This window comes from Hirundo rustica, chromosome 2 (genome assembly GCF_015227805.2).
Source record: "Hirundo rustica isolate bHirRus1 chromosome 2, bHirRus1.pri.v3, whole genome shotgun sequence".
NCBI classification, from domain to species: domain Eukaryota; kingdom Metazoa; phylum Chordata; class Aves; order Passeriformes; family Hirundinidae; genus Hirundo; species Hirundo rustica.
Genome location: NC_053451.1, coordinates 92,605,068 through 92,630,662, shown reverse-complemented (window position 1 = coordinate 92,630,662; position 25,595 = coordinate 92,605,068). Strand labels below are relative to the sequence as shown.

The 25,595-nt window shown below is 43.2% G+C and overlaps 1 protein-coding gene across 1 annotated transcript; it reads right to left on the bottom strand.

Annotated features, from left to right (window-relative positions):
* Nucleotides 1–14,350: 14,350 nt before the first annotated feature.
* Nucleotides 14,351–22,878, bottom strand: LOC120748488 (uncharacterized). The gene is made up of 2 exons (XM_040054854.2): nucleotides 22,849–22,878; nucleotides 14,351–20,763 (listed from the first exon to the last, which is right to left on the bottom strand). The coding sequence occupies exons 1-2, from the start codon at nucleotides 22,854–22,856 to the stop codon at nucleotides 16,128–16,130; spliced, it is 4,644 nt and encodes a 1,547-aa protein (XP_039910788.1). The 5' UTR covers nucleotides 22,857–22,878; the 3' UTR covers nucleotides 14,351–16,127.
* Between the last annotated feature and the right edge of the window lie 2,717 nt (nucleotides 22,879–25,595).

Genomic DNA, 25,595 nt, shown 5'->3' with positions numbered 1-25,595 from the left:
TGTCAGGTTACAAATTACATCACATGACTAATACTGGAGGAAAAATGTCATTCTCATTTTGTGTTTATTTGCACATAAGCGTTCTTAGTACGATGACAAACTTGTACATTGTCAAAATTGAACAATTTAATTTTTCTTTTTCATATTTTAGGTATTTCCAATACTGCTCTTTCTCATCTTAGAGTAACATACATATTATTATTAACATATATTCTGCTCATGAAATATATTATATGTGGCTGCTTTGTCTCTCACATGGCATTTCTTTGCTTGTGTTACAAAAAAATAAAGGCGAGAGCTATGTATTAAAGCAGGCCAGATCATAAATGTGAAGGTATAGTCACAGATTACTTCATATCTGGGTACTCAGGGAAAGCAAGCATGAAGGAGCTGCAAGTAGAACAAAAACAAGTTCAGCCTTCCACCTGGTAGAAAAAAATCTGCTGGTGCATTGGATATTGTGCAGAACAATGCAGAATTTCCCCCTGCACATCACATTATCAATTATTGCTCACAGCAAAGTTGCAAATCTAGCATCTCTATGCAAGCTGAGAATTAAATGGTCAGATACTAGGAAGATGGACACCTTACTGAGAACTTCCTCAGATTCACCCAGTGCTTCAGAAAAGAAAAAAAGTAGAGGAAAAAAGAAAAGAAGAAAAGGCAAAAAAGAGAGGGGACTCTTGGAAGCCCTCTTCTAGGGAGGACTCAGCTTTCAAGTGCACACAGCATTCATGAGCATGACCGGGACTTATTCTCTGTGGAGTAAGTTCTGTAGTTCTTTTGATTCACTGGCTTTATTTTAGAGTACTGCTGTGTGGTTACTAAGAGGGTGGGCAGAGTTCACAGTGTAGGTTCTACATGAAACAAATGCAGGATTAGCAAGGTGTTTTATTTCCCACAGCAATGATAACCTGTCCCTGACAATACCTTTCACATTCCCAGGAAAGAAAACTAATGCTGGTCCTTGCAGTCAAGCTTACGTAGTGATAATAAACAGTACTTAAGAACCTCACAGTTGCTGTCAAGGGTCCTCACAAAGGGTCATTTGTAATGAAACAGAAGACAGCTCTGGTGGACTGATTTCTGGGAAGTAACAATTAAGTAACTCTTACATAAGGATCTATGTCTGGCTTTAGCTTTTCAATGGTCTGATTTGCTGCTCCAGCACTCTTCAGTACCTTTTGTAAATGTATCCTCCTGTGCTCTTATTGGTAACTTGCACTCCCCTGACCCACAGAGCTACCTTCAGTTGTCTGGGTCCAGCCTGCATTTAACATTTCTTGCTAAAAAATTTTAAATGCCAGTGGAGTAACATCAAATAATATTTGAGAAATCTTGCAGCAGATGATTGCAAGGAGCAAAGCTGTGAACGCTGAAATATTGACAATAAGGACATGCAAGATGCTTATCTTTCTATTTTACCACTTACCTTGAATTAAACTGAAAAACAAAGACATCTTGGATCTCCTCCATGAACATACATGCTGCAATACAGCAATTGTGTTGGTGGGTATAAAAGATGGGTAAAAATGTTTAGAAGAGACAGAATCTGTCTTTGACAAATGTGAGAAGAGATGAGGCAGGACACCACGGAGAACCACTGCATCAGGACTATTTTTAGAAGACCTGTTGTACATACCAACAACACTAATGACTGCCAGATGAGACAACTATGTTCCTAAAGCTGGTGACATCATGTGCAGCCCTCAGGATTAAACTGAGCATATGTTTGGCAAATAGTAATAAAAAGGTGGGTTGTTTTTTTTTTTTCCATCAAATTGAATTATGCTTTTATTTTGCCTCTCTTTTCCTTTCAGTAATTAGTCCTGACAGTAATTTTGCAGCCTTTAGGTCTTACTATCTAATGGAATTAATGACTTTTCTACAAAATTCTGACATTTTATGTTTTATGTGTGTTATGGACAGAAACCATGGTTTCCTGTTGCCTTCATTTTATTGCTATTCTGTGATCCTTCTAAGATTTTGGGAAGCAGATAATGCCTACAAAGAAACCTGTCTCCCCCATCACTAAACGGTGAGAAAAACAGAGAAGAAGACTCTGTAATCTCTGACAGGGGACATGTAACACATTTGCCATATAGACCCACACTTGCAAGAGGGACATCCTGAGCTGGCCCAGAATAAGGGAGAAATTGCAGGGTAAAATTCAGTCTGCCTTTGCCAAGGGCATCTTATCGCTGTTTACTACTAACAACCTGTTCACTCACAGATCTACCCACAGTCCTGAATGATAATGTTCATAAGTGGTAAAGCAACCTCATTAGAAAAGTTTCCGACTGGTTGTGGTGGCTGGGGAATGCGAGCTGAGTGACAAGGAGTGGGGAGTCAGAGAGAGCACTTTGATCTATGCCTGCAGCAGAATAACACCCAAAGTCACTGTGCTGACACTATCAATGAATGTCAAAAGGGCCCTGAAGTAAATCATGGAGGGTTTGATTGCTGATCTCAGCAAAACACCATCCAGACCTTGTCAGCTGTGGAAAATGGATGGAAAGAGTCAGAACCTTACAAATGCAGGGGCTCCAATTAGCCAATGCCACTTAGCCACTGGTTCATGCTCAGTGCAGACACTGAGCCCACTGCAGGCACAGCACAGAATCACAGAATCTTAGTGTGACCACAACTATGGGAATCAAAGAAACTCTCCAACCCCATATTTTAAGTATTAGAGAATCAGGCATTACTTTATTCTGGCCAAGGTGTGCAATGGAAATCCCTCCATCCATACATGACAGTAGTATCAGAGCATAATTTCTGTTGGCAACGAAGATCACCGAGTCCAACCATTAACGCAGGGCTACCAAAAGTATCTTTTGCCCTGAAGGGGCAGAACTTTGCAGAAATTGGGGGAGTGGGGCAGGGAGGGGTCCCAAAAATGGCTTTTGTGAGGTGAAGGTGAAATGCTCTTCTTAGACATAGATTGCCAGTGTTGCAGTCTTCCTTTCAGTCCCGCAGAACAGCATCATCTAAATGACAACAAACCTTGGGATTATTCTTGTCCACAGTAATCTGGAAAAGCAGTTGAAGGATTTCCATCCTATAAAATATAAAAGTACATTCTGTGTCAAGTGGTAACAGGGCTTTAAGACCTCCATGATATGGTACTCCTAAGTCCCTGTGGCAACTTCATTTTCAACTGAGCCTAGAAGCTCTGTGTGCATTGGGAAAGACAGAGGTAATGACATAAAACATCTTGCAGCAAGGAAAGGAGATATAGTCAGCCAAAACTGCTTCATTTTATCAGACAAGAAGTGCTGTGTATGCAAAGGGAATGCCCCAGGCTGGAGAAATATTCTATGGAGGTATTGCCTCTGTTCCCCTTAGTTTTGCCCAAATGACTCACAAACCATTGTGGGGTCGAAGACAAGCTATTAAAATCTAAGAATGAAACAGAGTCTCTGGATTGCTTGAGGGAGGAGGTACCAAGTACTGCTCTTTGCCAGCAACATGCTCTTCTGGGCATAAATCAAGATTTGCTCTTTGTTACCACAGCCTCTGCTGTGCATTTCCCCTTCCCTGGTACTGTATGAGCCTCCACGCTCTTCTGTGCTGCACAGCTGCTCATTGTAATGGAGGGCAGCCCCACAGCAGCCCCAAGACAGCTCCTGTCACGGCAGCAGCCCATGGCAGTTGGATGAGCAGAGGGAAAGCCATGGGCAAACTCATGGATGGGTCCAGGTTCTTGCAAAACTCACCCATTCCCATGGGCGAGTGGGACACAGTGGTGGCAGTGGCAGGGCAAGAGGAGGTTGGTGTTCGTATGAGGTTTTGGATGGGGCTGCATTACAGAACACAGCTCTTATGGTCTTGTGGCTTGTAGAGATGAAGACGATGGCAGAGCATGCTGGTGCAAATATAACAGGCCTGGCTTGTTTGCTGTGCGTTTGTGGTCTGATAGCTGAGCGCCAGATATCCTTCTGCCATGCTGGAAATGTTAGAGGAGATGCTGCTGCCTGCTTTGTAGCAGTAGCACCACCTGCCTTGTGCTGCCCAGGGCTCCAATGTGCAGAGGACTCAGACTTCCTTTCCAGGTTCCTCCTGCAGCTGGGGTGGTGGCAGAGGGGAAGATCCCAAAGGTACCCAAATATGAGTGGGTACTGCCCTAGAGCACAGGAGGGATGGAAATGCTTCCTCTGCTCCCTCCAGTATTTTAGTTATTTGAGCATTCAGCTGTGGGAGAAGAGAGATAGTGTTGAAGGCACTCTTGCCCCTAATGTGTTGCAGCTGTGTTAATTACCAAAGAGTGGGAACAGCCTTGCCCTCACAGCTATGGGTGATAAAAGAGTGAGTTAGGTAGTGGAGTGGTTACTCAGCTGGAGTCTGCTGGCTGTGCTGTGAGGAGGAAGGGGCAGGAAGCCGCGAGCTAGAAATGCAGAGAGAAGGAGAGAAAGAGCCGGAGCTCTGTGGAGCGGCTCGTGGGACTGCAACATAGCAAAGGTATGGAAGACTTTTTAAACGACGTGAGACTGCAATGTAGAGAAGGTATTTTAAATAATGAGGTACAGGTACTTGGAGCCCCCTAAGGTTTTTAAAGGAGCACTCTTGAGTGCTGTGGCCATCTCAACGAAGACAACACCCAGTTGTCACCAAATTTGAAATCTGCTGCCAGAATGTAGTATATGTGTGTAGCTGATCAAAATACTTGTTCAAAACAATGGAGTTTTTTAATGTCTGTGAGTGCTTTCTTTAAAAAAAAATAGCAGTGAAACTTCAGAATGGAAAGATCTCTGTGTTACTGAAAACTCTTGTTTTTGGGCTTTTCCCAGGAATTAATGAGCAGCTGCTCATGTTGGAAAGAAATTCTTTCTCATGAGGCTCTTGGGAGGGTTCAGGAGTCTTTATTGAACAATAACTGGAAAATTTGACCCAGAGAGCAAGTTCTCTATGTTTCTTGGAAACACATGATTCATGTTCCTGTCTCATTTTGTAGCCCTTGAACAAGACAGAAATGTAAAGGCAGAAGTAGGAAATGGAAAGGAAGAGAGGGAATCCAGCATGGGAAATGCACGTATCACAGGATGAGCTTAGCAGAGTTTCCATGTGAAGGAAAAATATATATTCTTTTGCCTATTAAAAGTACTCTTTGCAACATCTTAATTTTAGTTTCATGAAGCATTCATAATTTTTCTTTTGTGAATTGGTGAAGGAATCCAGATGACTTTTAAACACAAACATGGATTTTGAAAAAATAGATATGAAAAACATATTTTCCTAGAAAGATGTAATGATTTGGTGGGGCCTAGACTCAAAACTTTTGAACTCTGGAGAATTTAACTTATTGCAGCACAGGGATCAGTAACACTGCAAGTCATTGCTTAAGTCTTAATCTTGGACTTTGCAGTGAGACCTTTGGAGTCAGTCAATATGGGTATCTCTTAATTTGTGCCTGTGTATTACTAAAGGTGGTAGGGGGGACCAGAAAATGATCGGATGATCATCATGTAATGTTGCTTCACCTCCTGAAAGAGCAGACTGAGTGATTTTTGTGCTGTGGACTGTGGCTGCTGAAGCGGGTAGTAAAGATCCCTATTTCCATTACAAAGAGTAACATTTAATGACCAGCTAATATTGATGTTGCCATCTTCCCTCCTGCCTGGTAGACAGCTGGTCGTGCACACGGAACGAAGCGTTCTGGGAGAGCTGTTGGGCAGGGTGAAGAGTTAACTCTTAGCTATCTTCTCAGGCAGAATTTGTTTTCCAGATTCCCCTAAGGGCGCAGGGCTTTTCCTTGTCAGCAAAAAGGCCCATCTCCACATGGCAAAGCCGCCATCTGCAGGCCGGGGACGGGGAGGAACAGCCGCGCCAGCTGAGGGACGCCCTGAGGGAGGCGGGCTCACGGCGTCCCTGTGCCCCATTGTACAAAAGGAGATCGCTCTCTGGGTGTTATCCCAAAGAAGTTGAGGATGTCCGTCTCTGGAGCTTAGTCCTATCCCAGTGGCTTGCTAAAAACGTAGAAGAAATTAGACTTGATGGCCTTCTGCAGAGGGCTTCTCCTACCCTTATTGACTCGGGCCTGGTGTCAGCTGCAAGCAGAGAGCTCAGCTTCCCAACCCAGGACTTAGCGCCCTCCCCCAGCTACTACAGAGCAACACTCTGCTGTCCCGTGGCACAGAGTTTTGATTAGAACACAATGTTTCAGAAGCATATTTTTGCCATGAGAACGTGTTTTATTTTTAAAGATACTAAAACATAGTGTTTCAGGAAGTTTGAGCTTTCTTTGTCAGGCTGGAAGAATATTATCGGCATGCATTTTTCTATATGAAATAAATCTTAAGGAGAACACTTACCTTCTTTCTGTGGTTCTTTTGTAGCACTCTTGAATGTCAGTTGCATACAATTAAACATAAAACATAGAAAGTCAAAACCTAAGGAAAATATTTTATTTTCATAATGTTTCCATTCAAAAAAACCAAAACACCAAAAAAACCCCAAGAGGAAACTGAAGCAACCTGTTTCCCCCCATTTTGAATAAAAACAATCTCTAAGCTGAGATGATTTTCCATTTAAACCTGGGTTTAAAAAACCCTTGGTTTTCTAAAGAAAGTATAAAGAAAGACCTGATTTTGCATTTCTGTTTGCCTAGAGTTGGGCATTGGTGGTATACATTGGAGTGAAGTATCCACTTATTAAAAAAAAAAAAAAATTACACTGAACCAAATTTTTAATTCAAAACTAAACTCAGTGTTGGCTTGTTTGAAAGGGAAGTGTCCAGAGGCTATACCTCTGCCATGTATCTGTTTCCAGGTAAATTCTGAAAAGAGGGGACTGAAATTAATAGAAAATAGTGTTCAGACTGATTTTTCACATTGCCTGGAAACATCAGGTGAGCTCTTGGTTGCAGTCAGAAGGGTAGGACATCTGCAAACATACGCTTGCTGCGGACTGCCATGACCCAAAGGACTTAAGTGTATGCAGGCATGGTGAGGCGAAGAGTCATTCATTCCTCTTACACAGGGGGAGAAGCAAGGCATAGACCAAGGATGATTCTTTTGACATCAGAAAGCCTTACTACACTGAGGAGGAAAAATCAAGACTTAACTGTAGTCTCATTATATTTTCTTAAGACCCCATTGGGTTAAGTGTTTGGTTTCATGGGGTACTTACACAAGCCTATTTCTTTTAATTCTTAGTGACATTCAGCTTCATATACATGCTCCTTCTGGAAATTGTGTTCCCACACAATTTACACACTCTTTGTGCCTTTTTCAGACATGGGTTGTATAGTCTGTGAAGAAAAACAGCAGAGGACATCAAAAGTTCCTGAGTAACTGCTGGCAGTTTGGGTAAAAACAGGGGAGTTGTAACTCAGCTAAACCAAAAGCTGAAAAAGTGTTGCCGTTGTAGGGTGTTGCTGTGATGACCTGTGTGCTCACATGGGCTGTCTCCCCCAAAACTGTTCCCTCTCCACCACGATTGTCCCACTCAGTGTCACCTTTGGCACCTACGTATGCCTCCAGAAACAGCACTGGAAAAGCCAAAGGGGAGCTGAGGATCAGTGGTGAGGGTTTTGGCAGAGGAGTCAGGTGCAGACTCCTTTCCCTAAGGAGCCAGGTGCACGATGGTGACTGGTCCTGATTTCCCTGTGCTGTTTGCATCCAGGCAGTGGCTCCAGGCTGAGTGGCTGCCGGAGCCTGCCCACAGCTGTCACCTCAGCTCCCTGCTGCCTGTGAACTACATCTTCTGTTTTGCAGGCAGGATGCATGGATGGATTAATTACTGGGGATTTCACAGACAGTTTGTGACAAGAAAGAACTGAACAGAACTTGGCTCCTCCAAAAATAGCTTCAGATGGGGCAGGGTGAACCCTCAGCAAGATCCTGCTCTTCCCTTCATCAGCATTTGTGGGAACAGAACACAGCCCCAGAGCAAGTGTTGGGGGTCTCTCCAGGGTTTGCTCCTCACAGACTAGCCCCAGGTTTGCCCAAATGCTCTGGCTGAGCAGCAGGCAGGGCTGGAATGCTTGCTGGTCACACTGGACTACTCAGTGGGTAACAACTGTATGTTCATGTTCAAAGGTTCGGTTTTGCTGGAGTTTCCTGTTCTGGGGAGGACAGCATCTGGCTATTGCAACAGTAAAAGCTGCTTTCCTCAAAGGTTATATGCGAAGGAGTAGCTGCCTGAGGCCTTCCCACAGCTCTAACATACTGATTTGGTCACCAGATTTCTGACTACTTCTGCCAGCCTTGAACCACAGGCAGCCAAACCTGATCCAGCCCTGCACAGCACCGGGCTTGTTTCAGGTGTGCATTTAAAACTGCCCTCACCAGGCAAAGGCGAGGCAGGCAGTCATGTCAGGTCCTGCAGCCCTGGCCAGCCACCCTCCCTCTATGGGCAGCATAGGAGAGGGTTGGTCCAACCAACCTGGTCCTTAGCCCATTACTGCTCCTGATTCAGTAGCCAGAGTCACCTCCCTGACACACGGTTTTCCCACTGCCTGTGTCTGAGGAGCCAGCAGGGAACAAGCTGCAGAAAATGTAGTTTGCTGAGTTCTTTTCAAAGCCACGCCATTTGTGTAATTAATGTTCCATATTTTCTACCTATTCCCAGCTGTCACATGAAACTTGGCATGTGTCAGCTCTCTTGGGCTTAAGAAAAACAGTTTGTATACTGATGAGACATTTACAGGTGCTGTTTGTCTTTATTTCTCATGCTCCCTCCCTGATAATGACAGAATGAATACAAGGTTGTTATTTTATATGCTTTTAATATTTTAATCTTCTCATCACACAGATAAGACTGAGTGGTACAAATAAGGAGCCCTCTGAGGAAAAAACCAGTTTTATTGAGAAATCTGTATGGCATGACAATGGTACAGACTTTCTTGTCACGTGATGTGCGTAATTTAAATGAGTTAATGAAGATGTCTTTTGGGGATTTCTGGTCTTCTGGAGCTTGGAGACAGTTAGAGTTGAGATACAGTTGGTGGGACCTTATTTGAATGTTTGGATCACTGCTGCCTGCTCTGTTTCCATTCCTGAGAAGAGTGAAAGGTCTCAGTAACTGGGTTAGCAATCCAGAGCTGCCTTTTGATAGTCCATTGTATTGGTACAAATCCCAAGGATTTCATTCTGATGGTGTAATTTGACTTCACAGTTGCTTCTTGAGAAGGATGGACTTGCTCTAAAGTGTTCAAAAGTCTTCTTTCTCTGATTCCTTCCAGAAGTGTTGGGAAGTGCAGTGATGGGAAGGACTCACCTACTAGTTAAACTGCATCTCAAGCAGCAACTGCAGCAAATGGTGTTGTGCAGGTCAAAAGAGTGTGCAGCCTGCAGAAAGTAGTCGGGATTCTTTGTGGTAAAAGCAGGGCCCTGGCTGCATTCACCTACAGGGCTGCAGGGAGCTGGCCATCCCTGCATACCAATCCTTTTGCTTACGTGCTTTTCTTCTGTAGGTACAGGGGCAAGTAGGTGCCCATTGAAACTCTTCTGTGTTTCCAGAATCTGGGACACTTTGTTTAAAAGGGGTTTTGGTTGCCTAACGTGAGGCATCTTATGAAAGAATCTTGGTTTTCAGAGAGCAAATGCTGAGCACTTTCCCCAAAAATCAGATCTGTGATAAGCTGGCCCTTTTTGGATATTTGGAGTGACTATCAATTTTTTAAAAGAGAGCCCATGGCAGCTATTTTTTGATGGCTTTTTGAGGATAACCAGTTCAGTGCATTATAGATTTTTATGGTTTATTTCCCAGTGATTTTTCCCTCTGGCAGTACATTTCTGCTGTTGCATGACCAAGCACCATTGAGAGCCTGCTGTACTGCTTGTTTGCCAAATGAAAATCCCACCATCTTACACTGTTGTTTTTGCGCCTACAGCTGAGGAGACATTGAGATTACTACCAAGTGCAGTAACAGGAGGTGTGCAGCAATTCCCTTAACTGTTTCAGGTCCTTCAGGTCATAAGAGGTAAAATACTGACCTGCTGATTCTTTGGTTATTCAGCATATAAAAAGTCTTTTAGTTGGCAGGAAAGAAAGCTTTTTTCCCCCTCTATTTTTCCTAAATTCTCATCAAGGAGTGAAAAATAGTTTCAATTCTGTAAAAAGATGTTTATGGAAATGAAAAGGAGAAATAAAGCTCACAGGACCTAATACATTTTGGAAACCACATTGTGAGTACAATAGTTAAAACTGGTTTGCTGATAATACCTATCCCTGTGCTCATTTCTCAGGTAACAGAGATTTACTTTAGTGTTCCAGAGAAACTCCCTGCCCTCAAATCTGTAAGGATCCCAGATATTACTTGTCAGGTTTCTCTGATCAACCAGACCAACTTCTTTTGGATGGTGTCCATAGTGGCAGAGGAATAAGAGAAGAAATGTTTCCCTAAATTTTCCTACTGCTCCTGGCACTATTTTCCCTCTGCTTTCACCACAGCTTGCCTGCATCCTGCTTTACGAGTTCAACCGTTAGGTGGGGCATTTTTACTGTCAGCAGCCGAGATTTCATCTGCAGCATCTTGTGCCTGGGACAGATGCTGAATAGCCTTGTGCTGGGATATGAGGTCTCTTCTGTTATCTTTAGTGCTTTCTTCTTTTATCAGCTCTGACATCCAAAATAATACAAAGGGGGGAACCTGAGTCAAATGGTACATCTTAAAGTCTTGGTTTCTGTCCTTTTTGTCATATGTGGTGTGTTAAAAGTTGATGATTGCTGATCAATCACTACATTATACAGTTCATAGCCAAAAGTGTACACTCATTATTATTTTTTTTTCATTTCATTTAAGCAATCTAGAATCAGACAGCGCTACCAGGATAACAAATTTTTTCCTGGTTTCAATGTCCAGGTAAAAGCAGTGATGCATTTCCTGGTACTGAAGTGGACCAGTTCTGTCTTATGATACAACACTGGCCTCTGTTCTTCCATAGGGTAAATCTTCACAGGGTTTGGGCTTCTTTTTTCTGGGAATAGCTATGCTTTATGTGCCCTTTTTACATTTGAAAAATAAAAAAAAATCAATGAGGAGCTCTCTGTTATATAGAGTCAATATTCATCCAGCACAGCTGAGCAGCCCTTTCTGAACTGGAGGAGAGGGAGCTCTCCTACGATCCTCTGAGCTCTCCCAGCACCTGAAGTCCCAGAAATATAGGCATTGCTTTCACTCCATGAAACCTCTGGAGAAAGTGATGGTCTCTTTGCAAACCCGGGGTTCTGAGGCCTGGGTTTGTCCCAGTCAGCCCCAAGCACCTTAAGAAAGGACTGCATTGCTGCAGGAGGTGGAGGGAGAGAGGCACATCCAGAGGGCAATTGAACTTGTTCTGAGTTTGAGGACCTGGAGACGGCCACAAAGGTAGAGGTTTGTCCTTCAGTCAGAAATGTGGGAGGATGAGTGGAGCTGCTGGAGATGGTGGGCACTTGTCCAGCACTGTGAAGGGGACTGTACTATCACACTGATGTGCCAGGTCCAAGCTTGAGTATCCCAATCACCCCAAACCAATCCTTTTGGGTTTTATGTATTACTAAGCCCATCTTCCAGGTGTCCTGTCAAGAAGAAGGGCTAGGGTAGATTTGACTATGGCCTAATTAGAGAGGACATTAAAAGGTCTGAAGGACTTTACTGTTGGCTGGTACTGACTTGCCTTAAATACCTATTTTATTCAGGATTTCAAAACCTTCTGGAAAGCTTCACTTTGGAGACTCCAAAGCAATGGACTATGCTTGAAGCAATAACTGTCACTAATTTCAACCAGTATCCTTAAAAAAAATCTCTTTCCATGAGAGTCTAGTTCCATAAGAATATGAAATTTCAAAATATGTCACCATAGAGGGGAACCTTGAAAAACCTTGTCTACCTGGGCTTTGGGGTTTTTTCATATTCCCTGTTCCCTCATTGTGGTTGTGTATCTGTGTCTATAGTTAAGCCAGGGATTTAAGGAATCATTACAAAAAAATTCCTGCCACATTTAGTATAGGATAAGGATCTAAATCCTCCAGTGACCTTGAGAGATGCTTGCCTTGAGAACGGAGTAAAACAGAGGGCTGTAGTATGGAAAAGGGACAGACCTGCACGGAATTACACCCATTGTCCGGAATCACAAAAGCAAAGAGTTGTGCTGGCAAATGCCTCAAAAGTTTGTTATTAGGTCAGACAAATTGAAACAGCAGCTGGGAGGGCTCCATTTACTGTGATGGAGTGGGAGGTGTGTCAAAAGGATAGCAGGGGCAGGTGGCCTCTGCTCCTGGGGGTAAAAAATTTGTGAAGGACTACTGGGAATGAAACTTTTCTATTGCGTCAGAAAGGGTCTCATCAGAGTTCAAGCCTGGCCATTTGTACACCTAGAACCATTTGCACAGACAAATATATCACTCCCCAAACTCTTTTTCTTTCTGAAATACTAATTTCTGGCATTTCTTTGCTTATCACCAGTGCTAAATTTCCTGCCCACATGGTTTGGAGTGACTTGTTTACTGCAAGTCACACCAGTCTTCTACTGCTCCATCATCACTGGAGTTTTTATGGCCTTGCTCTCTTCTTTCCTGAAGGATTAAGTGTGCTAACTCCCAGAATGATTTCCTTAAGTGAGGCTTTACCCATAAGGATGCATTTCATGCAAATCTATGTCAGGATTTAAGTGTACTTTGGGGACGGTCATTTGACTTGGATGGATGTTTTATTTTATCAGCAGAGATTAAGGCATGCAACAACCTAAAAGTTGACCCCCACAAGATGGCTCTGACTGGTTTGCCCTGAACACAGGCTGATGCATCTCAGTCTGCTAATGTTGCATCTCTATCGAGAAAAGCAAACAAGTCAGGTCTGAACTGAAAGACTTAAGGGCCTCCTGGTGCCCAGGGACAAGCTCTGCTGGGAAGCACCTGCTTTGTATTTGTCTAACTTTCTGGCAGAGACAAACTCCTTCAATTTGTTACAGAGTAGTAATATTTCCAGGTGCAAATAAGGGGCAACGTCCGTCTCCCCCTCCCCTCCGCCCAATTTCTTTTAAAAAGTTAGCAAAAGAATACTTGAGATGGCTTCTAGATAGAATAATTAAATTCTAATAAGTTTAATTATACTCCCTCTATGAGAAGGTGACCTGTCTAGTGGATAAGGGAAAGGCTGTGTATTTTGTCTAACTAGACCTTAATAAAGCCTTTGACACTGTTTTCCATAGCATTGACCTGAAGGAATTTGCTGGCTAGGATGGGTGAGCTGTTTGCTAGGTAAAAAACCAGATGGATGGCCAGGCCCAGAGGGTGAGGGTGAGTGGAGTTGCTTCCATCTTGTGTCTGGTCACCTGTGATGTTCCCCAGGGCTCGGTGCTGGGTCCAGTCCTGCTTAGTACCTTTGGTACCTTTAGACCAATGGTCTGGATGAGGGGGTTGAGCCTGCTGTCAGTCAGTTCGCACACACCACCAAGCTGGGCAGGAGTGTTGATCTGCTGGAGGGCAGGAAGGCTCTGCAGAGGGATCTGGACAGGCTGGATTGATGGGCTGAGATCAGTGGTGTGAGGTTCATCAAGGCAAAGTGCTGGGTGCTGCTTTTGCATCACAATAACTCCAGGCATCACTACAGGGCAGGAAGGCTGGAAAGGTGCCTGGAAGAAAAGGACCTGGTGCTGAACATGAGCCAGAATGTGCTCGGGTAGCCAAGAATGCCAATGGCATCCTGGTCTGGATCAGCAATGGTGTGGCCATCAGGATGAGGGCATCAGGATGATTGTCCACCTGTACGCAGCGCTGGTGAGGCCACACCTCAAATCCTGTGCTCACTTTTGGGCTTCTTGTGACAAGAAGGGCATTGTGGAGCTGGAGCGTGTCCAGAGAAGAGCCATGGAGCTGGTGAAGGGTCTGGAGCACAAGTCTGATAAGGACCTGCTGAGGGTGTTTAGCCTGGAGAAAAGGAAATTGAGGAGGGACCTCACCACTTTCTACAGCTACTTGAAAGGAGGTTGTGGTGAGGTTTATGTTGGTATCTTCTCCCAGGCAGCGAGCAAAAGACAAGAGGAGTTGATCTCAAGTTGGGCTAGGGGAGGTTTAGATTGGATATTAGGAAAACTTTCTTCACCAAAATGAGTGTTAGGCATTGGCACAGGCTGCCCAGGGACATGGAGGTGTCCAAAAAATATGTGGATGTGATGCTTAGGGACATGGTTTAGTGGTAGTCTTGGTGGTGCTGGGTCATGGGTAGACACAATAGTCTTAGAAATCTTTCCCAACCACAACAATTCTATGATTCTGTGATTTTTCCTGTGCAGTCAGAAGAAGCCAGCTAATAGAGAATTTATTATCCAAGTCTGATGCAAATGCTTTATGCTGTTTCATTTCACCTTTGTTTTCTCAAATGTGAAATTAAATAAAGTACAATAAAAAGTGAATTATGCTTTTAGTTTATCACAAAATGGCCTTTATTGTTGACAGCTTATAAAAGTTTGTGGGCAAAGTAAACCCCTGTGTGTAAGGACAGTGTTGTATCTCCAATAAAATCTATTTTAGTTTTTGAGGACTGGTGTTATATACAAATAAAATTTTCATTTTTTGACTCTCTACATGCCAGAAAGCCTAATTCTTGGCAGGCTGGGAAGGAAAAAGTCAAAGCTTAAGCCTCTTCAGTGGTCAGGAGACGCAATGTTCATGTTCCCCCTTCCTCCCAGCAATATCCCTGACTGTGCCAGCCCAGTTGCCACGTAAGTGACTTGAGTGCGTTGTGCTGGCAGATGGGCTTGATCTCAGCCTGCTGCCAGCCTGTTCTTGTCCTCAGTCTCTTGATGGCAGTGGGTGGAGGCATTCTGCCAATCTGGGCTTAAGGAACAGCCAGCCATCGGCTGCAGATTGTGGTCATGGAGAGAGAGCATCATAAAAATGCAAGGGAATTCACTGCCATGGGCAAGCAGGGCCTTGTTTGTATGAACTCCCTCTCCTGCTGAAGTTGAGTCCTAGGATATTCTTTTAGGGTTCCTCCACAGTAAGTTTGAATATGAAAGGGCAGTTACAATGCTAAGCTAAACTTGTGTATGGGAGGGTTGGCACTGTGAGACGTTCTGTCGGTCACAGCTCTACTAAGACACCCCAGGCAGCAACCCTGCCCTCATTTCTCCAAAACAACATTCATGACACGCAAACCTTTTGCAGGAGATGCTATTATTGTAAACACAAAAATTTATACCCTCTTAGTAGGATTCAGTGACACTGGCTGCATTTTACTGCTCTGTTTCACATTGCATTGTAAAATAAAAACTTCCTAAGACTTTAAATGTGAGCTGGGGCACCTGCATCATGTCTGTGTGCCCCAGCATTTGGAGTGGGACAGATGTCCCAGGAAAAGCTGAATTGCTATGTCAAAGTGTTGAGAGCCTCTGGCTTACCTTGTCCTCATGTCCTTTCAGTGTTGAGCTTTTTTGAGCTCTTACACTTGTTGCATATTCATTTGCAGTAATTAAGAACCCCTTGAAATGGTGTACCTTTAAAACAATAATGCATACAGTGTGTGTGGCCAAAGTGCAAATAGCTTCAGAGGAGGTTCAATCACAATTTTTCTGGTATTAATATTAATGAGGCTGACCATTTGCATTTGTGGTAAATCCCCTTGTAGCATGAATGTCCTTTGAGGATTTTTCTGCAGATAAATGAAGCATTACCCTCCTTCCCTCACTACTGCTAAGTGTCACTCAGTGCAGCAATGGATCAACAGTTCCTGCTGATCTGTGAAAAGGCAGAGCTTAGAACAAGTGCTTTTTGACATAATTAAATCTACACTGCCTACCACTATTTCTGGAAGAAGTACTAGTAGAGTTTCATTAGAACAAGTAAATACAAATAGAGTTCAGCCTGAACAGTTGTCTTTGTTACAAACAAAGCCCATTAGTTAGCAAGGAGAACTTGAAGCAGGGCTGAATTCATGATGATCTCAAAGCCCTTCTCATATTTAATTTATAAACTGATGATTAATTCAGTGATTAGCTAATTCACTTGCAGTGATTAATTTAATTCATGTCTTCAGGCTAATGTGTAAGAAAGAAAAAAACCCTAGTTCTGATAGAAGCACATCAATCTCCTTGTGATTAAAAAATTATAATATAATGCCCTGGAGAAAAAAGGAGAAAAGAAAGATCAAGTGAATTGGTAGCATGATCTGTTGTAAGTTCTTGCCTAAGCTGTAGCCGTAATTTTTAGCTGTGATGTTTAAATGTGTCAGTTACTCTAATGATCAATGGTTTGAAAGCTGAATCCAAGGATCCTTCACTGTAGCTTTCCACTGTGTATTTTGAGAATGGCATTACTTTAGAACAGTCCTCCAGTTCTGATTTTTTCTCCCTTCTTTTGCCAGCTGCCTGCTCGCTCCCCTCCCTTTCAGCAGTATCTTTCTCATGCCTCACCAAAGTCTTTGATGAGAGTGCTTTGTACTTCTTAAATCCAGGCTGCTTTTCTCTGTTTCCAGCAGGATTTATCTCACCTTTTGATGCAACATGTAATGGTGAGGATGATTTGGGGGATTTCTCTGGATTAGACAAACTGGTCTCTTCTGGGACAGCTCTCCTTTTACAATTGATGTCATTTCTTGGCAATGGAGCTTGATAGCTTCTGAAATCGCTCACAGAGCCCTCGTCACCTGAGCCATCATTGCTGTGCCTCTCTGATTGAGCTGAAGGGCCTAGCTGGTATTTCTCTCTTCTCTCAGGTTCACTCTTCTTTTCTGGACTACCAGTTTTATACATGGGTTTTTCATCATGTGGTGGTGGCAAATGCTCCTTTTTGGCTGTGGCACTATTTTTTTCAGTCTTCATGGGCAAACTTGAGTGTGGGGACTGGTACATCCCAGAAGCTGGATCTTTGCTTTTCTCTCTTACAGCATTTGCATCAGTCTTTGTGAAACTTTCGGATACAGTTTGTGGTTTTTCTCCTCCTTGAATATTTTTCTCAGATTTCAGTAATTTACTTGAAGGAGGTAATGGATGGTTCCCAGAACCTTGGTATTTATCTTTCTCTTTTATAGCCTTTTCTTCAGGTGACCTGGTGTCCTCTCCTGCTGGTGTCTTTTGCTTCCTCTCTCCTAAAGTGCTTTTTTCTTGAGGCTTCAGCACTTCTTTTGAAGAAGGAAGCTTCTCAGAATTTGGATCTCCATCCTTTTCTTTTACAAAATTAGTACCATGCTTCTTAAAACCTGAAGAATCTGATGTTTTTTGCTTTTGTTCTGGAGTAATTTTTTCTTGAGGTTTAACCATTGTTTCCGGTGGTAGTGATGGGTACTTCCTGGAACTTGGAAGTTTGTCTTTCTCTTTTGCAGTATTTGTATCTGGTGTCAGAAAATCTTCAAATCTCCTTTGCTGTTTGTCTCCTGGAATATTTTCCTCATGCATTTCTGATTTTCTTGATGGAGGTAGCTGGTGCTTCCCAGAAAACTGCTGCTCCATATCTTCTTTTACTACCTCTGTTTCAGGTGATCCAGTGCCTTCTACTGCTGCTGTCTTTTGCTTCCTCTCTCCTGAAGAGCTTCTGTCTTGACAATTCGGCACTTCGTTTGAAGAAGGTGACTGGAGCTTCTCAGAGGTATATTTAGTCTCTTTTTTGTCTGGCGTAGTTTCAGGCTTTACAAGGTCACCTGGTGACACCTGTTGCTGTGTCTCTAGAGTGGTATTGTCCTCATCAGCTGTCTTATTGTCCTGCCTTGCTGTATTTCTTGGTGGCAATGAATAATTGTTGAAGTCTGACTTGATGTTTTCTAGCCTTTCACTGTCATTTGTATGTTTCATTGGCTCATCTGATGAGTCCAGGTGATTTTTCCTATTATTGCTATAAGTATTTTCATCTCTTGTCATATCATGTTTATGTTTCACAAAATCTCTTGGAGATGCTAGCTGCTCCAAACTCTGTCCAGTATTTTTCACTCCTTGAATGTTGGTATCATGTGCCGATGAAGGTAACTGGGATGTTTGAGGACCATGAGCATCATTCTCCTTTGAAGAGTTATTATCATGGTCCGCAGTGTCATTTGGTGTGAATACTTGTTCCTGTTCAAATTTATGCAAGACATTTCTCTCTTCTTTCTCCTCTGTCTCCATCCTATCACTTTCATACTTCATGTCATCATCTGAGGAGAGGGGCTTATCCCTTGTGTGTTCAGATATTTTACTTCTACTTTTTGCATCCTTCTTTTGGTCTGAGACCAATTCAGCTGATGAAGGAATCAGGTTCTCTTCTAGCATATCACATCCTTGCTTTTTGGTATCATCTAATATTGGCATTCGGCTCTTCTCCAAGGGTAATAGGGGATTTCCTGCTACTGTGGTTTTATTCGCATGTTTTTCCGGCTTTTTGGTTGAATGTGAAAGACAGTTCTCAAGTCTCTGACATGTATTTGTCTCTTTGTCTGTAGAGTTTTCATTTTCTGTTGCATGAGCTGGGAATAGTGCTTGGTTCTTAAAATCACACATAGTTTTTCTCTCCCCCATTGTGCCATTCCCACAATCTGTCAACTCATCTGAAAGGGGGTGTGGATACTTCTTGCAGCCATGGCTGTCATACTCATGTTCCACAGCACCAGCTCCCTGCCCCTCCAGATCAACAGGTTGTAGTGCTGGAGGATTTCCAAGAGTGTGATGGATACTTTGTCCTGCAATCCCACCCACTGATATTGGTAAAGGGGTTGACAAGGTTGACTGCCATGCCTCAGAGTCAGGCCAGGGCATCTCATCTGCAGTGCCCTCCTCATGCTCAATGAAAGATTCAGAAGGCTTGTGGCAAGTCTCCAGGTCAGTTAAGGAGCTTCTTTGCAGGGCTTGCTTGTTTGAGTGATTTATCACTTCATTTGATGAAGATAATTTGTCCTTCCCAAAATCTTCTTCTGAAATAAAGGAACTGTGCTTCACAAGGTAACCTGGCAAAGGGCTTTGTGTCTTTTCCAGAGAAGAAGAGGTGTCCTCTTTTCCTGCAGCACCAGGCTTTGGCTCCAGGCTCTCATTTGAGGAGAGTGTAGGCTTGTTCTGATTTGCATCTGGAACTGGTGTGTCCCCATTGGAAATGTTAAAATTATTTTGTGAGATAAAATTTATTTGAGGAGGCTGAGGCTGCATGGTTTTAAATTCATTTTGCATTTGGCTAATCGGTGTCTTATTCTCCTCCTCCTCTATATTTGGGACATCACTATAATTTTTGCTAGAAGGTATTTTGTCTTCACTGTAAAATGTTGCTTCTTTTTTGGCTTCCTTAGAACATTTGCCTCTTAAATCCAGTGCCTCTGTTGGTGGCTTTGTGCCAGAAGCTGATATTAGGACAGTTAGCTGTCCATCATCCATTGAAGGCTCAACTTCACAAGATGTTGAAAATTTTGGAGAGTAAAATGGCAGAATGTTTTCCAGTACTTTCTGCTCTGGAAAACATTTTTGGCCTGCAAAGACAGGATCCTTTTCTGGCTCTGTGAGCTCTGTGTCTTCTTCGTCTGAACTGTATACATACAGAGATATTTTAGGAGTCTCTCCTGGTTTAGTATCCTGAGGTCTTTGTTCATGGGATTCTTCAGCTAGGCTAGAGTCAAGTAAGTCAGAAGGTGGGCTGTGTTCCATAACATGTTGCAGAGCATTGATAATTCCCAATAGTGAAGATGTGTCAGGCTCAGCTGCCATGCTAGTCCTGTCACAATCTAGACCACCTTCAGGTGAGGGGGGAATGCAGTCTGCAAGGGTTTTGTTTTTATGAGTAGTTGAAGAGTTATCTAGAACAGGATGAACATTGGGTACCTGTTTCATGGAATCTATTTTTGCCTCATCACAATCCTTTGCATCTGACATGGCCTCTGATGCCATCACTAACTCTTCTTTGTCCTCCCTGTCCTGTGCTGCATTTACCAGTGTTGTGTTCTCTCCGTGGTCTCTGTTGGATCCCTCCTTTTCCTTCAGTAGTGTACCATGACCAAAAGGCTGCTTTGTGGCATTATTTTTTGACCAGCTCCAAGGATGGTTAATTTTGGTAGCCATGCTGAGTCTGGGCACTGGGACCATGGAGCACACTAAATTTTGGGACTCTGGGCTCTTTATACCTGTAGCTGTCATTGCTGCCATGCGTAGCACTTTGACCTCAGGCTTATGAATAGTTTTTCTGCTGGGGAAGATTTTTGTCTTTCTCTCACCCTTGCGCAAGAGTGATGCTTTCACCTCTGCAGCTGAGCAGAGAGTGCTTTGCTCAAACTGCTCCTTCAGTTTGGAAAAGACTGAATTCCTGTTGACTATTTTTGGCAAACTGCTGTTTGCTCCCTTCTTTTTCCAGCTGGGAGAATTTTCCTTGGCTTCTTTTTCTTCAGCAGCTAAAAATTTCTTCAGGATGTTCTTCACTGTGTTTTTTCCAGTCACACTACTCCACCTTGCTCTCTCACTGGGTGCTGTGTCTGCATCCTCATCCACTGCTTTTCCATCTCCCTTCTTGTCTCTACTTCTGTCCAGCTTGTTACCAGCCCTGCTCACCCACATCTTCTCTTTAATGACCAGTTTGCCAACTTCTCTTCTTTTCTTGGTGTATGGCTCGCGGTTGTTGTTTAGAAACCTGGACCGCAAGAGCTGAAATCTGGTTGGATATTGAACCCTAATTGGACCTGGACATGGCTGGTTAGAACTCAGCTGGTTTTCTTTACCTTCTGCCCATTTTGTCCTCTTGTTGCTGATTTGTGGATCACCGGCTGCGAGCTCAGTAACGTATAGCAGCAGGCTGCTGAGAACAGCAAAGGCTCCTTGCTCTGTTGCCATCCTATTGAGCTTCTTCTTCAGCACCAGAGGGTCTATAAGCATCTTATCTCCACAGAAGTGTGCGCTTTTGGTGCTGTACAAGAGAAAAAATAAAGGTCTTTTCAAGTTGTCAACATTGTCACTACCTTCTTACTTTGCTTTAATGGCATGCTGCTACGCATGAAATGGAAAAAACCCACTTAAATTTAGAACTTCTCAGGAGAGATGATGTTAGTGGCCTGTTAAAAAGCATGCAAAGTGCTCAATAAGCTTCATGAGGCATGGCGTAGCAGGTGTGCCAGGGCTTCACATTGTCCCACACAGCACTGTCAGCTCTTTCTTCTGTCTTTCGTGGGCAGTGGAAGCACTTAGGGAAGCAAGCAATGCTAGTTGGGGTCACTGCATCTCCTCTGTGCCACTAGTCCCTCATTTAGAATTACCATGTCCCAAAGTGAGGGCAACACTTAAGGTACTTTCCTTTCCTGCTAGGTAAAGTGGTAGGTAAAGATAAATATGACAAGATTGCAGCTACGAGGAAACCATGGTGTTCTGTCTCTGGTTTATAACCATTAAAACAAAATATCAAGGCTGAGGGGTCCAAATGTGCCACTGATGGTTTTTACTACTGGTACAGGTTAGAAGTCAGTAGATACCTTCCCAGAATTAAAAAAAAAAAAAAAACAACCTCAACAGGGTTGCTGTTATTTGCTTTTTGGTAGCATTTAAATCCCACATCAGGACTATGCTCGTAAAACTGCTTTGTGAAGGCCATCACCACAACAACAACCCTGGCAATATCCCTCGACTCTTAATCTGGAGGAAGAAGGATGGTGTGTTGGATCTTTGCTTGTTTGAAGAATCAGGTCCCTGGACAGCTGAGGATTTAGACAACGCTTTAAATTGGTGTGGATCTGTTACTAAATAAAATACTGAACTCAGCACTAAAGCTGGAGCTTGAAGTTAATAACAATAGATGGGTCTAGGAGGGAAAAATCAAGAGGTGTCTAGTTTCTGACACTATGAAAAGCTGGAAGGTTACTTCACTGTGCAGTGAAATAGCTTCATGCACAGAATGCATCCTGCATACCCGCAGGGGATTAATTTTTATAGGCAGAAGTGGAAAAAAAAATTCTTTAAATTAAGTCCACATGTAGAAAATGGAAAAAGGCTGCAAAGAGGCTCATGCTTTAGGGGAGTGTCAAGCTCAGAAGGTGGGGGAGGGCCCAGCTGTATCTCAGCAGCTGGCACCCCATCGTCTCTGAAAGAAACTGGACCTGGTCCCCCACTGCAATATTATGGAAGCTGTTCGCAAAGTGAGAGGCTGGTCCTTGTCCAGTTGAGTTGTGATGTTTGAATTCCACTTGGCTGCATTTCAAGTGCACATATTGAAAATTACATCCCTCAGTAGAGGGATGCATTTGCCATCTTGAATGGAAGAAGGTCTATTTATAATGACTTTGTAGGTATTTTTAAAGGCCAATAAAAGAAAAAAGCCTGACAACTGGCCCATGTCTAATGTGACAAACAATACCTCATAGGTTTTGATAGGGAATAACCACATTTCAGCTTAGCACAGGTGGTCTCATCTACTCTTTCCCTTACCAAATTGACCACAGCCAAGGAAGCAAAGCTTCTGTGTTACACCAAGAAGCCCATTTGTCCCAACCATGGGAATTTTCAGAATAAAGAAAGAACCGGAATTCAGAGTATAATTGGCTAAAAATAACCAGGTTCACTCCCTCTCCTAGCAAGTCTGCTGAAATTTTAACTTCAAGCTTGTCATCCCTCCCCTCCCTAACTAGTGTCTGGTGTATTTGGAAAAATGTGTGGGGCCATCAACCAATGTGCTTTAGGGTCATCTCTGATCTCTCAGAACAGCAGTAGAACCAGGTGCTCTGCTTACCCCTTGCTTCTGGACTGCTTTGGATGCTATAAATGGCCACAGTAAAATACAGACTAGTCTTGCTTTCAGCTATTGATTGTGAAGGGAAGATCAGACCCTCTCTGCTAGGAACATTCACAGTAATTAATCATGTATGAGCTATAAAATTCAAACGACTTCATTGAAATATGCTACTAGTGAGCTCTATTCAGGGGTTTCCTTTTCCATGTTAGAGTGTTATTACAGGATGCCATCTGAAATGTAACATTTGTGGAAATACTGCATTCCCTTAAGTACCAAGACATGTTGCATGGGTTGAGTGTTTGATCCATATTCACCAGCCAGCAGCAGAAAATGAACAAACAGCTATGGCGCCTATTTAGGGCATCTGAAGTTCTTCCAAGATGATGTCACCTGCAAATGATCACGACCATGTAAATCTGAAATGCGCTCTGTGCAAGGGCAGTGGTACAATGACACTGAATTCTGAGACCACCATGGAGAATGGAGGTAGTGATGAGTCTGCTTTAACCCAGTGTTTGGAAAACACCATGGTTTTCCCTCAAGGAAGGAGGCCTAAGTAAGAGGCTTCTCAAGTTTGAGAGCATGACTGTCATTCTCAACAGGCTAAGTCATCATCCCTAATTTTTCTTTACTGTCTTTTCCCAAGCTGCATCCTGCTGCACTTAAACTGTGTCATCTGTCAATGAAATATAGTCACCTTTATATCAACTACAGAGAGTCAATTCTCATCCCATTGTGGATGAGAACTTTAGACAGGTAGTGCCCATGCACAGGGGGAACCCTAGGCCTGCAGAATTAACTTCTGAGCACTGTGAGCTATGCCATCTGACAAGGCAGACACTTGGGCTCCTCCCTGATCCTGCAAAATGGCCTAACACACACTTCATCTCCCTCACCCCTCTCTTCCTCTGAATCTGCTGGTTTCCACTCTTTTTGATGTGTGTGATGTACCTCAGTGTGCTGCTGGTTTATAGAAGTGCTGCTGCATGGTTTTCAGTGTCTAGAGGACAGACTTCTTGGACTTGCAGAGGAGGCAAGGCCACCTTCAAAAGTTTCCTATTTTCTTGGCCCACAAATAATTAAGAGGCATAAGACAGTCTGCTTAGTTACTTATTTATAGGTTCTTTGGGGACACTTATCATAGGCAGCATCAGAGTGGCAACAGCCTAATATGCTAATGGGCAGCAGTGCAACTCTATCCAGCTGGCCAGCCTGTCCCAGAGAAACTTCTGCAATCGACCTGTGTCAAGAGCAGAGGAGAGCTGAAGTGCCAAGGCAAAGGGATAGGAGCTGGCACTCTCTCCCAGACCTGCCTGTTGCCTCCTGCGCCACTCAAGCCTTTCCATTCTGTTAGGAGCCCAGACGCTGCTGAGTGGTGGCATTTGCTAAAAGCATAGAGTTGTAGGATTTTCTGGCTTAGTGTCTCTGGTGTAGAAAAGAGAAGGCCCTATCTCTTGATCCAGAATTTCATATTCAATATCTGATCACCGTTTTAGACACTCTTGCAGCCCAAAGGACTGGCTGTTGCAGGGACAGTGGCATGGGCCTCATCAATAAACAAGAAACAAATTGAAAAATACTATCCAACCTGCAAAAGCTGTCAGAGATCAATGGATTGGTCTGCCTTACTCTTGATAGACCCTGGGGAAATGGCCATGAGCTGGAGTGTGCAAAGTGGTGCATCTCATAGCCTCCCTCATCTGTGGGTATCCCATCACTACTTGACTCTGTATGCTGTTTGGTCCAGTGACCTGCCCCTAGATAAAGAAGACAACTAGGAGCAGCTCTGCCCATTCAAAACACTGCTCAGGCCTTTTGAGTGTGTTCAGTGAAATGATGGCCAAGGCACTGCTCACCCCAAGAGCTGCAGAAATGGTGTTTATAGGTTCAGTCTTTTTTTTTTTAATGAGATTCTCTTACTGGTCTCTGAAATAAAACTTGGTCCTGCCCAGGTAGGATAGAAGGTAAAGTGGGAAAAATTATGAATGCTCTTAATATTTGTCAATGATTTTTTTTTTTTCCTAAAGGAAGAAGAAAAGCCAAAGTACTAGAAAAAGTCCTACCTTATGCAGAATATGTTCTTCTCTCTTCTCTACTGCTGAATTTATTACAGGAGTGCTAGAGGCATCCTAAGCTAGAAGTTTTCAGAAAGTCTTGGTATTCTCTGGCACCAAAAGCTACTGACACAATTGCTGCCTTTGGTTTAACACATCTCCAAAGCAAACAAGAAAGCACCTTGCGAAGCTGCTGAGAGAAAACATGCTAAGACAAGAGTGCGAGAGGTAACGCGTAGTACGGAAAACCTTTTCATACGGATATTGTCATGCAGGCTGCAATTCCTACTGACAGGCATCACCTGCTCCTGTGTCTGTCACATAACATCCCAGTGATGATCCCAGCAATGGCTTACATGGAAAAAGGCGTAGGAAAGTACTCGTGTATTTTTAGCTATCTTTTTAAATCACAGTTCAGCAGCTGGAGAAAGACAGGAGAAACCAACACCACGTAGGAATCACACACGGTGGAAATTAGAAGGTATTATGTGGACCTTACTTTCTGAACTCCTAAGGTAAAAATAAGGTCAAATGTAGGAATGAATTCTGAGCTCACTTCTGTGTTATTTCATTGAGGATTTCATATTTGTCCCTGTGCTGCTCTTGGGAGCATTACGATCTGCTTCATCAAGGCCTACTGTTTGTTTTGTTTGTGGTATGCAACTTTTAACATAATCGTAGTTTGCTGGTTTTCTTGAAAAAGAAAATAAAAGAAAAAGGAAAAACTGAAAAGAAGGAAAAGAAAGGGGAAAGAAAAAGAAAAAATAAGGGGGAAAAAGACAAGAAAAAAACCCTAAAAATGAAAAAAAAAAGGAAAAAAGAAAAAGGAAAAAAAGAAAAAGGAAACATTGAAGAAGAACTTGGAGAGGAGAGGTAAGATGAAGACAGGCAAGGAAAGGCAAAAAAGAACAAAAGGTAATACAGGGAAGGGGGAAAAAAAGGGAAAAGGTAAAGCAGTTGTAACTT